This window comes from Hippocampus comes, unplaced genomic scaffold (genome assembly GCF_001891065.2).
Source record: "Hippocampus comes isolate QL1 unplaced genomic scaffold, H_comes_QL1_v1.1 scaffold139, whole genome shotgun sequence".
Classification (NCBI taxonomy): domain Eukaryota; kingdom Metazoa; phylum Chordata; class Actinopteri; order Syngnathiformes; family Syngnathidae; genus Hippocampus; species Hippocampus comes.
Genome location: NW_017804829.1, coordinates 107971 through 122601, shown reverse-complemented (window position 1 = coordinate 122601; position 14631 = coordinate 107971). Strand labels below are relative to the sequence as shown.

The 14631-nt window shown below is 40.8% G+C and overlaps 1 protein-coding gene across 1 annotated transcript in view; it reads right to left on the bottom strand.

Annotated features, from left to right (window-relative positions):
• slc35h1 (solute carrier family 35 member H1) overlaps nucleotides 1-14631 on the bottom strand; it is a 39758-nt gene that overhangs the window by 20163 nt on the left and 4964 nt on the right. The window contains exons 9-19 of the mRNA XM_019866420.1: nucleotides 13922-14051; nucleotides 13012-13134; nucleotides 6404-6499; nucleotides 5516-5620; nucleotides 4119-4262; nucleotides 3020-3178; nucleotides 2242-2433; nucleotides 1470-1637; nucleotides 974-1093; nucleotides 727-891; nucleotides 169-327 (exon numbers count right to left, since the gene is read on the bottom strand). Coding sequence (XP_019721979.1) covers nucleotides 169-327; nucleotides 727-891; nucleotides 974-1093; nucleotides 1470-1637; nucleotides 2242-2433; nucleotides 3020-3178; nucleotides 4119-4262; nucleotides 5516-5620; nucleotides 6404-6499; nucleotides 13012-13134; nucleotides 13922-14051 — 1561 coding nt within the window. The remainder of the gene's footprint in view (nucleotides 1-168; nucleotides 328-726; nucleotides 892-973; nucleotides 1094-1469; nucleotides 1638-2241; nucleotides 2434-3019; nucleotides 3179-4118; nucleotides 4263-5515; nucleotides 5621-6403; nucleotides 6500-13011; nucleotides 13135-13921; nucleotides 14052-14631) is intronic.

The following is a 14631-nucleotide window of genomic DNA, read 5'->3' as shown; positions in this document are numbered from 1 at the left end:
TCCAACAGCAGGTTAAGGGGCGCTCACAGTAGAGCGAGCAAGATGCATTCGAGCACACAGACCAAAAAACATGTATGCATGTTCGCTTAATGTACAGACCACTCATTCAAAACTACAACTGTTCCTGTGGCTTCATAGATTGTGTCAACGTAATGAGTGCTACTTTACGTTTTATGATTCCGCGCTCCTCTATTCTCCCACACAGAACGTGGACCAGCCGGGCCACCAGTTTGCTGAGCAGATGGAAGTCGTTGACGTTGTAGACATTGGAATCCACTGGCTCTGAAGCCACTTGCCTCAACTCGGCCTCATCGGCGTTCTTAACACCTAAATGCAGAATAAAAACACAATTACATATTTTTAGCCGGAATCTGGAATTTATTGCACAAACCAAGACTAAAAAGTCGGCTAATGACGGGACTATCAGACCACACGGAAAGGTAGCACGTGAAAAGAAACACAAGCCACAGTACAAATTGTACTGTGTACAATGAAACAATAAATGCCGACTGAGGTATAAAATGTGGTGCTTTAATGACATCTTACACATTGTGGGAACGTAGAATTACCTTGCTATCAATCACAAGCCAAGCGGAACATACGCAGAAATTCCATGACCCGTTTCCCACAAAAATATAAGCAAGTATGAAAAAAAATACATACAGTACACTATAAATATGTTGCATCCAATTCACACCACCCCACCTTCGCACTTTAAAATCTCACCTACAGCGATGATCTCCACACCGGCATTTTTGAGTCGGTTTGCTGCGGCGATGGCGTCATCTTGCGATTTACCATCCGTCAAGAGCACAAGGTAGAAGGGCGTGTCCGACCTTGCGCCCGCTTCGGCCTTCATGTTCTCCTCCATGACGTGGAGCAGCGCTTGGCCTAGAGATTCATGTAGCAAGTCTAAAAAAAACATCTTCCGAGCAATAGACAACAATATCGCATCATCATGCCTGAACAATACCTGTGAAAGTGTTTCCTCCCTTATATCGGAAATTCCTTACAGCTTCTACCAGTTGGTCTTTGGTGGTGAAGTTGTTCAGCTGCCACTCTGTTCGCGGGTCTCCACTGTACTGGCTAAGGCCTTGAAGAGGAACACATCGTGTTTAACTCATTCACTCCCAAAGACGTTTTTAAACGTCTTTTTAGACTTGGTCCAGAATTGGCTGGTACTGAATGAGTTAAAGAACTAACTTGTTCCACATCGAGGCCTCTCCCTAGTGTGCTGGGTCTAAAACAAATGTACCGAGCTTGAGTTCGAAACTGAACGGCCACACTAGCCAAACAATCCGGATGTTATGTGGTTCGACTTGGCTAGTGTGTGCCATCGCATGTACTGTACACCTGCCACCACACAGTGATTGAATACCTGCACATCTTTTTCGCTGATACCATGAATGGAAGAGAAAACAAATACGGCATTACAATTGCACACCCAACCAATAGATACTAAGCCTCACCAATCTGAATGTTTTTCGGCCCGATGCGGAAGGGTGTCATCAGTCCCTCCAAGAAGTCCCTGACCCGCCTGAAGTTGGTCCGTCCAATACTCCAGGAACCGTCCACCAAAAACATGATATCCGCTGCAGCATCAGTGTTGCACTCAAAAGGTTTTCTCGGAAAAGCACCTAAAAAAAAAAACAGACAACACCTAAGAATTTGACCTGGAGAAATACGTTTTTCCAGGAGGTTCATGCCAGGATGTCAATATGCCATATTATTGAGTAAACGACATTTTGTTATGCTCCATGACACTTCTATTCATTTCGACGGACTTGAGAGAGAACGGCGAACGGACAGAACATGCACCAGCATGACGCGTGAATGAACATCCGTTTAAATGCGTGTTTCCTTGAACTCCACGATGAGTGACGACATGTGCCCTGTGGCCGAACAACATGGCTATTCATTATCTTTTCCTGTTCAATAAACACTGTTATCATGTCAACACACATTCTGTTTTCAAGCCCCTTTAGTCTCAAACCCATGACATCACAGCGACCTTCTTTAAATTAATCTTTTGGCTGTGAAATCACCAAAATTTGGTCTAACCCGCCTCTGTGCAGATTTATAACATATCTCACACAAGACTTGTATGCACCAGTCACAAAATACAGATTTGATTTTATTTTTTTGATGGTGGCAGTTCGGAAAAAAAATTAATCCAAATGAATGGGAAATGGGATTTTGAATGTCAACTTTGGGTGTGGCTGCAGGAGGACCAGAGGTTACCTGTAACCGGCTGAGTTGGAAGAGGTATCTTTTGTGGTTTCTCCTCTTTGCCCCCTGTCGTTCCCTTTTTGTCCTTCATTTCCACCTTGGAGCGTTCCCGCTCTTTTTCTTTCTTCCTCTTCTTCTTTTCTTTGGTAGACTTATCCTGGGAGCTTGGCACGGGTGGAGTGGAGGGTTCCATAGTTGGTGGCTCTGGCAGAGGGAGGTAATGGCAATTGTCGTATTGTTAATGATCAACATCTTCAGAAGTCTCCTGCAAAGCTCTCAACTTTTCGGCTGGTTATTCACACCAAAATACTGTGTTTGAATCTCTCAACTGAGGAAATTGTTTGCTCACACTGTATCATCTGATTGAGAGCCACAACGCATCGAATGTTCATATCAGTACTCAAGTACTTAAGGGCATGCATATTTTAAACTGGCTGGCTTTCCAAATATGTTTTCTTTTGTTTTATTTTTTTTAAAAACAGATGGATATGTAGCCACAACGCATCGAATGTTCATATCAGTACTCAAGCACTTAAGGGCATGCATATTTTAAACTGGCTGGCAAATGTTAAAGCAATTTTAAAAAATATGTTTTCTTTTGTTTTGTTTTTTTAAAAAACATCAGATGGATATGTTGTCTCTGTTGAGTCACTGTCGTCAAGATAATAGCAGGATATGTGTATAGAATACAGTATGGTGGTGCATGTGTGTGTGTGTGTGTGTGTGTGTGTGTGTGTGTGTGTGTGTGTGTGTGTGTGTGTGTGTGTGTGTGTGTGTGTGAAGGATTTACCTGCATTTGTAGTTGTGGTGACAGGGTCTGGATACAGAATGGTAGGCAGAGCCAGCAGAGCCTCCGTTCCATCATCCAGGTCTCCTGATCCAGATCCTCCTGGCAACAGCTTCCTCCTTTGGCCACTACGAACCATCTCCTCCTCCCGTAGACTGTCCACTGGATGAGACAAAGGCCCCTTTTACAAAGCCGTGTCAAGGATTGGACTACGGCTCAATTTGGTTGAGTTATTTTAGCATCTGAATTAACCCTTTCAAGTACTCTGTAACCCGATAACATGATAAGATGTCCACTGCAATAACCGCTGTCCCTGAAAGGGTTAATAACTTTCTTAATTAACTGTTCCTGACCTTAACAACAGTGCCGTCATTGGGTGGCCGTGGTCAAGGGCCAAAAATGACTCGCGGGTCACTTTGGACGCCCCTGATTTAAAGCAAATAAATAGTGGATCGTTTTATAAATTATAGCAACATTAGCAGCTCTGCTTCTTTTTTAAGTGATATGGTCTGAAGACAAGGTTAACAACTTACAAATTGAGGGTGAAACATTTGACAAGGCTTGATATAATCACAAAGCACAAGAGGGAGTCACAAAGCAGAGGCAAAGAAATTCACAGACTCCCATCACTCATTCCAGCATGACAGCTAATGCTACAAGTTTCCATGCTGAGGTGATGAGGCATGCCTGGACATGTGCCACTTGACACAGTCACCTCCAACCAGTGGCGTAGTTCTCCCAACAGCCGACTGTGCTGCCGCGACGTTATATGCCAGCCACAAAGACGTTGGATACAACCTGAGCGATGTAATCCAAATTCGTACATAAAATGGAATGGGCTGTTGTGTACTTCTTTTGTAGGAGAAGTCATAATTACAATAAATGGTATGAAAAACACTTCTTGGCCATAAATAAAATGGGTGTGTCTTCTTTTGCAGGCAGTCAATGTATTACTATGCTGCTGCATATCGTCTAACATAAACCGAGGACCCCCCAGGACCACAAATAGTAGTCCAAAGACTTGGAAAAAAATACTTTCCACCATCTTTACCGGTCGTGCAACCCTTGAAATATCTGCCATCCCCCTTGGTGTGTCTCTTACAGGTGAATCGTCGCTTTGCCAGAAGTCTCTCTGTGGTCCCATTAAGCACAAGAACTTGGAGAGCATACTCCTGACTGGAGTCCAATCCTGCTACGGTTGCCCGCCCCCGTGTGGTTGTCAACATGAGCTCCGGCTGTGGCACGTCTGGAAAAATAAAAAAAAGACATCCATCATGAAAAATGACTTGGCGAAGTCATGTGAAAGAAATGGCACAATTTGAGTGAGTCCACAGCAGGTTCCATGAAAAGCATTGCCATATTTCTTAGATAGGTCCTTGAATGTCAAGCTTTTTTTTTAATTGCTGTGCACTTTACTGGCGCCACTTAAGCAAGATAAAGAAATTGCCAGTGATTATTTTATTTTTAGAACCATGAGTGTGACTTAAAAATGAGTCTTATACTGTTGTATACTCTTCTCATGACGGACATATTCATCCATTCTCAGTCCTGCGATGAAAATGTGAAATTAGCCGTTTTTATATGATATAAAATGCATATGCGGTTCACACAGTACACCAGCATGTATAGTAAACTGAATATTACACCTATAATATGTGAATGTGATTGACCATGTTAAAAGAGGAAGAAAAAAAAATGAGTCCAACAAATATCTCACTTAGTCAGGCGGCAAGTTGTCACAGGATTTTGGACTCTGGCTGCAGGGATTGACTTGCATTCTTCGGGTTAATTTAGGACTGGTTGGTGGCCAAAACAAAGGGTGCCAAAAACTCATGTCATGCGCAAGGTTTAAATGTTTAAAATTGTTGGCCAACGGTCCGCCAAACATCTTTGCGACCAATTGTGACAGTGAACTGACGAAAACTCAGCAGTCGCTACCTTGACAAACACTCGCCAACCTTCGCCAGGCTTTAGCTGATGTCATATATATCCTAGCATGGCTAATTAGAACGCACTCTATGGTGTTTGTAGACTACACACTATATTTATTGTATTCATTTTGCAAATGGCGTGAGTTAAAGCTTCTCTAGCAAACTTAGTTTAGCATAGCATGCTCCAAAGCGCATTCACGTGGCTAAGTGATGGTCGAGTTTGAGTGTCACGTGTTGTGATTATTGTGGGAAATGTCTGAGAAAAAATAATTAACAACCAGGCGAGCAAGACAGTCGTTGTTGGATAATTTTAATAAGTTCTCACGTCTGCTGGTAGCGGCACAGCCATTAATGGCCATGAGAGGCACCCGCGAATGTGAACGACACCAGGGCTGTCTTAAATGAAAAGCAATATTAAAATGTTGTTTACTTTGAGGTTAGTATAGTGTTCAAACATTAAGTTTGACAAACTCAAGTGGTATGTGTCCATTGCTAGCATAATCGATTCCAAATAGATTTGTTTTTGACAGGCCTACAACCCGCTTGAAATGAGGCTGAAGAGTCTCACCTGAGATGGGCCTTACTCGGACCTTGTAGCCCTGAATGGGACCATCGGTCTCTTTCCATTTCATCTGCAATCTGTCTTCGGAGAGGACCGTCAGCTTAAGACGACCTTGGCAAAGATCAGAGGAAGATGAAATATTTGGCCGAGTGGGTGATGATGACAGAAATAAAGTGGCAGATTTTTCAGGAACTTTTTCCATGTCCCCTGTTATTCCCATGTCACTTCCTTCCCAAAAATGATCTTTTGTTGTTTAATTTGCATGATTTCCAACAGGGGGTTTCCCAACAAGCAGCATCTTTCATGTTTCTGCCTTCCCACCCACAGTACACCCGCCAGCGCAGCTGCCCCGTTCTCCGTCAAAGCGCGTCCTGTCCTCCCGTCCCCTGAAGAAACAGGAAGAGGATGCTAAGGCGGGCCATGAATGTCAGAGGTTATGTCAGGGGACCGTCACAAAGTTTTAGTGTGTCAGTGTTTTGTATGTAACGTGGATGAGTTATAGATAGAGCAGGAGGGGAAGGGGTGGTGGAAACAAAGAAGACAGAGAGGAATAAACATGAACGAAATAATGTTCTTGGAGCGTCTATGGATACCATATAAACCTCATCGCTGTGGTTTGGGTCAACGACCTCTGAAGGGTTCATCGTGGGTCTAAAGTGGAGCTAGACCAGCACTGGGTCAGACACCCCTCTGAACAAAAAAACCCTTTCAAAGCAGGCAAGGGAGACAATATATGGCCAGTAGATCCCCGCAAAAAAAAAAAAAAAATTGTTTGAGAATTGGAGAAAATGGGCCCAGTAATGATACATTGTGATATGACTCACTATAGATAACGTTGTTAAATTAGGTACTGAATTACAGCACATGTGATGACAGTGATGTCCAACAGTCTACCTTGGCCATGAACTTTTGATGACAGCAGCAGGATTACAAACAGGAAATGCCACATGATCCAGTGAAATGACAATGATGATGTTGAGGGAGAGACTGGTTAGTGAAGTGACATGAGACCTAAAAACACACAAAGCAAATGCAAAATTTGGTCATGTACGGCACGGTAACTAACATAGTCTAGATGTGTTTTTCACCCTAAGAAGTTAAAGTGACACTTGAAACAATGGCTGGGCAGAACGAGTGGCACGTGTGTGTGTGTGTGTGTGTGTGTGTGTGTGTGTGTGTGTGTGTGTGTGTGTGTGTGTGTGCGTGTGCGTGTGCGTGTGTGTGTGTGTGTGTGTTTGACACGAATTTGTGGCAATGACAGTCCAATCATCCTCTTTCCCGTGGGAAATGTTTTATGACCGAGTCTGACTACCGGTGCTCAGGCGCTAGCGCGCCATTACAGGCCGTCGGACCACACACAAGTACCGTAATGACACACACGCACAGGTCTGTAATATTAAGACGCACACTGCTCTTCAAAAGAGCTCACAAAACTAACACGCTTCAGTCTCTGAGAGTGCTTATTCGCGAAGTGTGATGTAACTGTGAAGTCTGCACATTACACACACCACAGTCTTCCATTTTTTTTTTTTTTTTTATGTGATTACTTGAAGAGGATATGATGTTTGCAATGAGAGAACTCCGTTAAATAGTGTTACCTCCCCAAAAACAAAATTAAAAAAGTACCCCTCTATACACTGGAAGCATCACTTTTGTAAATCGATAATTAGTTGTGTGTGTTTTCAATGCACTGCATGTTTGCACTGTGGTTGAGAGGAAAGAAATTTCACCTGTGCTGTATGTTGGACATAGAGCATATTTGACAGTAAAGCTGACTTGACTTGGTAACAAATCATTTCTTACAAAATAACAGAAATAAATGGAAATAATACACTCTAAAGTCAGGCTGTCGACAAAATAAAAACTTTGCCAAGTGAACAGGTGCCATTTTAACACTCTTTTACCCTTCGATGGATGGTTTTCGCAGGGGACACATCGACGAACAACCATCCGTTCACACTCAGGGCCAATTTAGAGTGTTCAATTAATCTGCCATGCATCTTTTTGGCATGTGGGAGGAAACCGGAGTACCCGGAGAAAACCCACGCAGGTACGGGGAGAACATGCAAACTCCACACAGGAACGCCAAAGCAGGAGTGGAACCCAGTACCTCTGCACTGTGAGGTCGAGGCGCTAACTACTGGACCACCGAGCCGCTCCATTTGAAAAACAAACGACGTGATTTAAAATGAAATACTTTTGAATTATTTTTCAAAGTCACAGGGAGCTGTGGATGAAAGAGCCGCATGTGGCTCAAGAGCCGTAGCTTACAGAGTCCTGTTCTACACTGCATGTGTCCTGAGACTATCTGGCAACCAGACAAATGTACCGCGTCTCTCGTCCAAAGTAAATTGGGATACGCTGCAGCTCACTCACGTCCCTGTATAGGAAATGGATAGATGGACAAATGGCCATAAAAGCAAACAGTGGATATTTAACATGATAATCTACGTGATTATGATAAAGCAGATCAACAGAGAAGAGTTCCAGCATGCCATCATGTGTCTTCATTTTCTCATGCCTCACATGTGTCTGTGCTTGCCTGAGTGTTGCCGTGAACTTCATTTGCTGTGTGTACCTGTCTGAATGCCTGCCTGCCATACACACACAATGTAGCCCCATTATGTAATGCTTGTGGCTGCATTTCGACCGCCTTTATATTATTGCTGCAAGTGCAGAGCAATAATGACATTACCTGGAGCTTGTTCAATGTCACGTTATGATGGAATACATTTCACATTTCAAGGTCATAAATTTCACACTTAATGTGAAAAGTTTCATGTGAAAACGTGTTAAGTTATCATGTTAAAACATGATAAGTTTGGCTTCCGCATTCAGCATCACAAAACGAAGCAATTATTTCAGGTTCAGCCCAATGTGTGTCTTCTTTTTAAATCTATTCAATCATTTTGGACAGTTGGCCTTATTTTTATTTACTGACAGTATTGGTAGTTGTGTAGCTACTCACTGATTAATAAGACACAAAAAGGACTCGGCTACTGACCTGAACCGGGAGAAATTGCTTTACGTTGTTACCGTATGTCAAATGCAGAAGCCAAAATCTTCATGTTTTCACGTGATAAGTTATCAGTAATTGCTTTATTTTAGTCATGCCAATAGCGGAAGCCAAACTTATCACGTTTTAATGTGATAACTTTTCACATTATTTTGTAAAACCTATCACTTTAATATGAGAAACATCACATTTACCGTGATGCAGAACTTTTTTACAGCTGTACTGAAATACAGACACATAAGTTGGAAAACTATGTACCAGTAACTTATATGAATTATGACTGAAAAACAAAAAATATATATTTTTAATAAGAATGTGGTAACGGCATATCAAGAGTAAAATCTAAATTATCTAATGGTACTAATTACATATATGTAGGGTTATAGTCTTGCCACGTTATCCTTTTGTGACGACTTCTGTTGCATAGCGCTAAATGAGTTACGTACTAATATAATAATAGTGTTGGTATGTTATCCTATTTATAGTATAGTTTTGCATAGTGCCGTATATTATCATATGGTGTAGTATAGTATAAAAGACTATGGCTTCTGGCTTCCTGCTTCTAATGCAGGGGTCTGCCTGTTGGCACCTGGTAGCCCCCAAGGATCACATGACAGTTTAACACAATCAGTGTCTTTAAAAAAAATGAATATTATTATCAATAATAACATCAAGGTAATTTGAGCAAATTTATTGTTTCAGGGGTGTGCATCAAGTTGGCAGCCCTTAGCATGAATCTGTACCCAAAAAGTAGCTCTTGCAGTTTCAAAGAGTATAGTGATCTCTATTCTTGCGTTTTAGCTTCAAGCAACAACAACAACAAAAAAACAATTCTAAACTATTAACATAAAACACTCAAAGAAAAAAACAGCGTGCCGTCTTGTTCCGAGTGACGACTATCTGTGTCAAGTAATTCAGTGCGCACCTTCGAATCGTCAAAGGGACCGCTGTAAATAAACCAAGGACCCGCTCTATATGGATCAGAATCAGATGGATATCATACAATAAACACACACACACACACACACACACACACACACATCAAAATGTCATATCCACTGAATACAGCGAGCAGTATTTACTAAGCAAATTAGCATGTCAGTAATAACGGTGTTGCAAAATCTGTGTCGCTTATCCTAATCACAAATAGATTATTAACATATAATCCTCTGCAATAAATTGGGGTGTGGGCCAGGGGGGTTCTGTGTATTTTTCAAGTTCAGCGATTGGTTGTGTAAATAGCTTTGTCGACATTTTTTTCAATGTTCTTTTGTGTTATAATGACGTTACTTAATACATCAAGTAAAATCCAATTTTTGAAAAATAACTAAGCAAGGGCGTTTTTAATATAATACTTATTTTAATTGGTGTTGTCCGCTATTTACTGGAAGAATTGACACAAAGTGAAGACAACTTTTTAAGTTCGGCGAGCAAAAACTCAATCGCACCTGCACCGTAATGAAGAGCGATAAAAAACGACAAAAACAGGTTAAAACGATAACTTGTCTCACCATTGTATAAGTAAAAAAAAACTTAAAACAATAACAAAGGGGTTTTACTGTGTCGAGGGGCGGAGTAGCAAGGTGAGCGCATACCTGGATGGTGGCAGTGCTGCTTCAGTTCAAGGATAATCAGTCCTCCACATTTAGAGCATATTAATTATGTCCGCATGTGAGATGTCTCGCCGAATTGAGCAGTCTCGCAAGCACTGTAATTTGGCATCCAATGCTCCGGTACCAGATCGTGTGTGTGTTTAGAAAAAACGTAATTCCAAAACTTGTGAGCCAGGCCCCGTAGTCTCTCCTTTATGGGCGTGGTATCATAGACATGAAACCTCCTTCAATATCGGCTTGAGAGTTTGGCAACGTTGCTAAAATACGCCAACGCGCCCGCCATATTGGATGTGTCCTCTCTCATCCGTAGGTAAATACAACCTCATGGGCAAAATACCAAGTGCAATAAAATGAATTTATATAACCCATTACACGCGCGCGCGCGCACAACACACGCACGCACACACACACACACACACACACACACACACGCACGCACGCACGCACGCGCACACGCACGCACGCACGCACACACACACACACGCACACACACACGCGCACACACGAGAGCTCAAAACATTTGTAACTTAATCAGATGACAATAAATGATTACTGCTGATAATATAGGTCGTTTTCCCTATGAATGTGCTGTATATAACAGTAATGTGATGATAAAATTTCAAAAAATAATATTGTTTCCTTTTTTCATAATAACTAGGTCCCAATCTGCGTGACTTGAGGGTAACAAAGAGTACAATATTGACATTATCTGATTTGTTGATCCTTTCATCATCAATGATTTATATCAGTGCAATTACTTGACATAACTATCGAGATTGACTGGAAACCCGTTCCAGTGACTGTTTCGAACGGCCTTTTCAGCCAACATGGCGATGGCATTGATTCACAATCCCTTGTATTGACGAGGTATCGGTTTATTTCATGTCTATGCGTGGTACTACCATAGAGACGCTGGGCATTTGATGAAATATCCAAACTGCTTTGTGGGTTTAGAAGTTTAATGACCTGCACTTCTAGTCATTATTTATTTGATTCCCTGCTGAAGTCTGCTCACTCACAAAGCAATTAATTTTATGGTTACTCCTCAAAAACGTGCAAGGGCAAAACTTCATTCGGTGAAATGAGTATTAGATGCCCAGAATGGTAATTTTCGGATTTATTTGACAATGGGGTTGATGTTACTTGGGAAATACAGTACACAAATATTATGTTGTTACAGTCAATTCAGTGACAAAGAAAGCAACACAATTTATTCTACAAGATGCCACAAAAAATAGTTTAATAATGTTTCCATCTATTTCAAAGACTCGATTTGTACATTGATATAAAAGCTAGCTTTATGAGTCCAATTTAAAAACTGAGGTAAATAAGGCACATTAGTTATGATCTGAAATGACAGCCAGAGTGGTAGCTGATAATTGCCACTTAAAATGAATGAATTTATGTAATAACAATTGTAGTTTCCCTGCAAGTTTGTTTTATTTTGCTACTAAAGTTGGTGTAAAAAGACAGACTTTTTCCATGTTTACATGCATTCAAAGCATCTAATTAAATGTTTGAATTCAAGGCCCATTAGTGGCCAACTCATGCTGCTTAATAAACTCATGCAGATGTTTGAACAATTGAAAATGAGTACCGGTACAACTGCAGTTGAGATCCTGCAGAACTCAAATGTCCCTGGCATTATATAATTCAGAATACAATGCAAAATTTATGAAAAGTTGCACAAAAACCCAAGTTCCAACCACCGTCATTCATTACTTGAGACCTCTCTCACAGGATTTAGCAAGCATCAAAATGATTAACTCTGTCAGGGTTTTGCTTTTTCTTCAGCTTTTTGTGTGATAATACCACAGAGGAATACCAGGGATGAAGATGAGAAATGACGCTTACTGCAACACAGTAGTCAGCAGAGTAGCAAAAAATGGTACATGCATCTCTGTCCTGGCTGCTTTGAGAGTAAAACTTATAGAGAGGAATGTACAATGTTTAAAAATCACCAAACAAATGTAAATATAAGATTAAGATAACCGACCAATAAGTAAACAAACTACATTTTTAAATGGTGACTTTTTGTTTCGAAAGGAATAAAATATTAAAAACTACCTTGCCCTGTGTGAAAAAGTACTTGCCCCCCCAAGGCCAATAGTCAAACATGGTGGTTGCAGTGTGATGGTCTGGGGCAGCTTTCCTACTTCATGGTCTGGATGACTTGCTGTGATTGATGGAACCATGAATTCTGGTCTTTCCCAGAAAATCCTGAGAGTGTTTGGCCATCAGTTCGTGACCTCCAGCTGGAGCTCACTTGGGTCCTACAGCAGCACTACAATTCTAAACACAGCAGCAAGTCAATTTATGAACGGCTAAAATAAAAATGTTAAAAAAGGACGTTTCTGGAGTGGCCTAGTCAAAGTCCAGACTTGAATCTGATATTTACATTTGTTTGATGATCATCGAAATTAAAGTGGGGAAAACCAAAAAAAAAAAAAACAAAAAACAAAGAATGTGAGCAGAGACCAAACACATTTCACAGCACTTAAGGTACCGTACTATTTTATGAAGTTTGTTGACAACTTTAGTGAGTTACAAGAAAGTTGATGACGATTACATCTTTTTGATCCTGATATCAATATTCCTGTGTCACTTTGGCATTGTAAAGACTCCCATTCTATTATTTGCAGTATCATGTTAAAGCCTCAACAACCAACTTCAATCATATGCTGTGGACACTGAAATCGATAAGCTACATATTTGACCGCCCAGCTGAAAGGAAGATGGACTTAATGAAATGATTTCTTAGGACAGAAATTGCGGTGACCCTTCACCCTTAGCAGAGTGGCTGTAAATTGAACAGTTTTAGAAAAGCTAAAGTTAATTGGCTGAAATCAGAGTTCAAAATATGTGATGATATCAGTGTAGGGTGATTTCTTCCTCCTCATTTTCGGCAGTGGAGTCGTCTTCATCATTACGTCGCAGCAAAGGCAACTCAAGCTCTGGGCTCCTACTGGTCAGCTGCCTGAGGGACGGACTCTTGTCTGAAAGAGAACAGAAAAAATGAGGGTCACAAGGCCTCTTTCCAGCCAGCTGCTAAAGATTAACAAATTTATGTCCCTTCGTTTTTGTGCCTTTTTTGTTTCCAAACTAAACAAAGGGTGCTAACCACCAGTTAGCTAGCTAACCACCGTCTAATACATTAATATTGCAATGTTAAAATGTTCGTTTAAAAAAAAAAATCCGATAGTGATAGTTAATAAAAGAAGAGCAAACTTTTTACAAATGTTGCATTGCACTTTGCTGCTGGAAGTTTACAGATAGAGAGAGAGGTTCACTGAAGGGCCACTTTAACATACTCTCACGAATCATAATGTGTTTTTTTTTTCCAAAATTAAAATGCTACAGTGTATATTGCTACTACAGACTAGTGTTCCTGTACATGAATAAAATTCAATGACTCCAAGGTGGGGAAGTCACAGCATCAGTAACTTGGTAAATAAGATTTCACGTGGTAGATGACTCTTCATGGTTTCATAAAGTAACATTAATCTCAACCCAATACTGAGTTGCAATTGATTTATTCGGAAACTTTGTCCCACTTAGTTTGGTAGTTATAAACACTGGCCTCAAACTAATGGCCAATTCACTAACGTACAACCAACTTTTAAAAAAAACTACGATTGTATATGGGTTCAGTATTCAACTGACAAACTTTGATCGCATACAACTTTCAACACACCCAATCCAATTATTACCTTTCAAGACCCTTTTGGACTTTTCACTCATTACATTGCAACACATGTCAAAACACAGTGGAAACGTACTCACTTTTGGAATAATAGACTTTGAGTCCAACGTGCAATGAGATACCACACAGACACACGGCAAAGCCCAGCCAGTTGAGGACACTCAGTTTGTCTCCCACCAGTGATGTTGCCAAAACCAGCGTGCATATTTCCTGCAGGAAAACGTATCATGAAACAGAAACTGGATTACAGTGCATCCCTAAGTGCCAATTGTAATTTTGGGGCGGGCGCTATTTCCACGAACATTTCAAGTATGCAGTACGGCTGTGTTCCAACTGACAAAACATAAGAAACAATCGGGATATGTGAACTATATTGCACATTATTCTACAGGCGTCAAAAAGTGGACAGGACAACAAAAAATTTACCTTTTTATTGTATTGTGGTTTTTATTGTTTATTTTTGTTGTTTGAGCAGAATCAGGCGTGTCTAAACCATTTCTATAATGTCAAGATTGCATTGATGGGGTCTCACTGATCTGTGCGTTCATGTATTGTATCCGACACATTTTGGATTTGTATCCACATTTGGAAGAGGCTTCATTCAAATAAAAGGGTATGACTTTGAAGCATTCTTGTTGCCATGGTATTTCACATAGAAGGGTGATAATTACCTAAATAATAATCAGAAGACCTGGACTCAGAATACTTCTGCAAACTTCTCTTCTCTCCATGTGTAAATCACTCCGTACTAATTTCACAAGACATGGACTGTGGTTTATCTACCATTGTT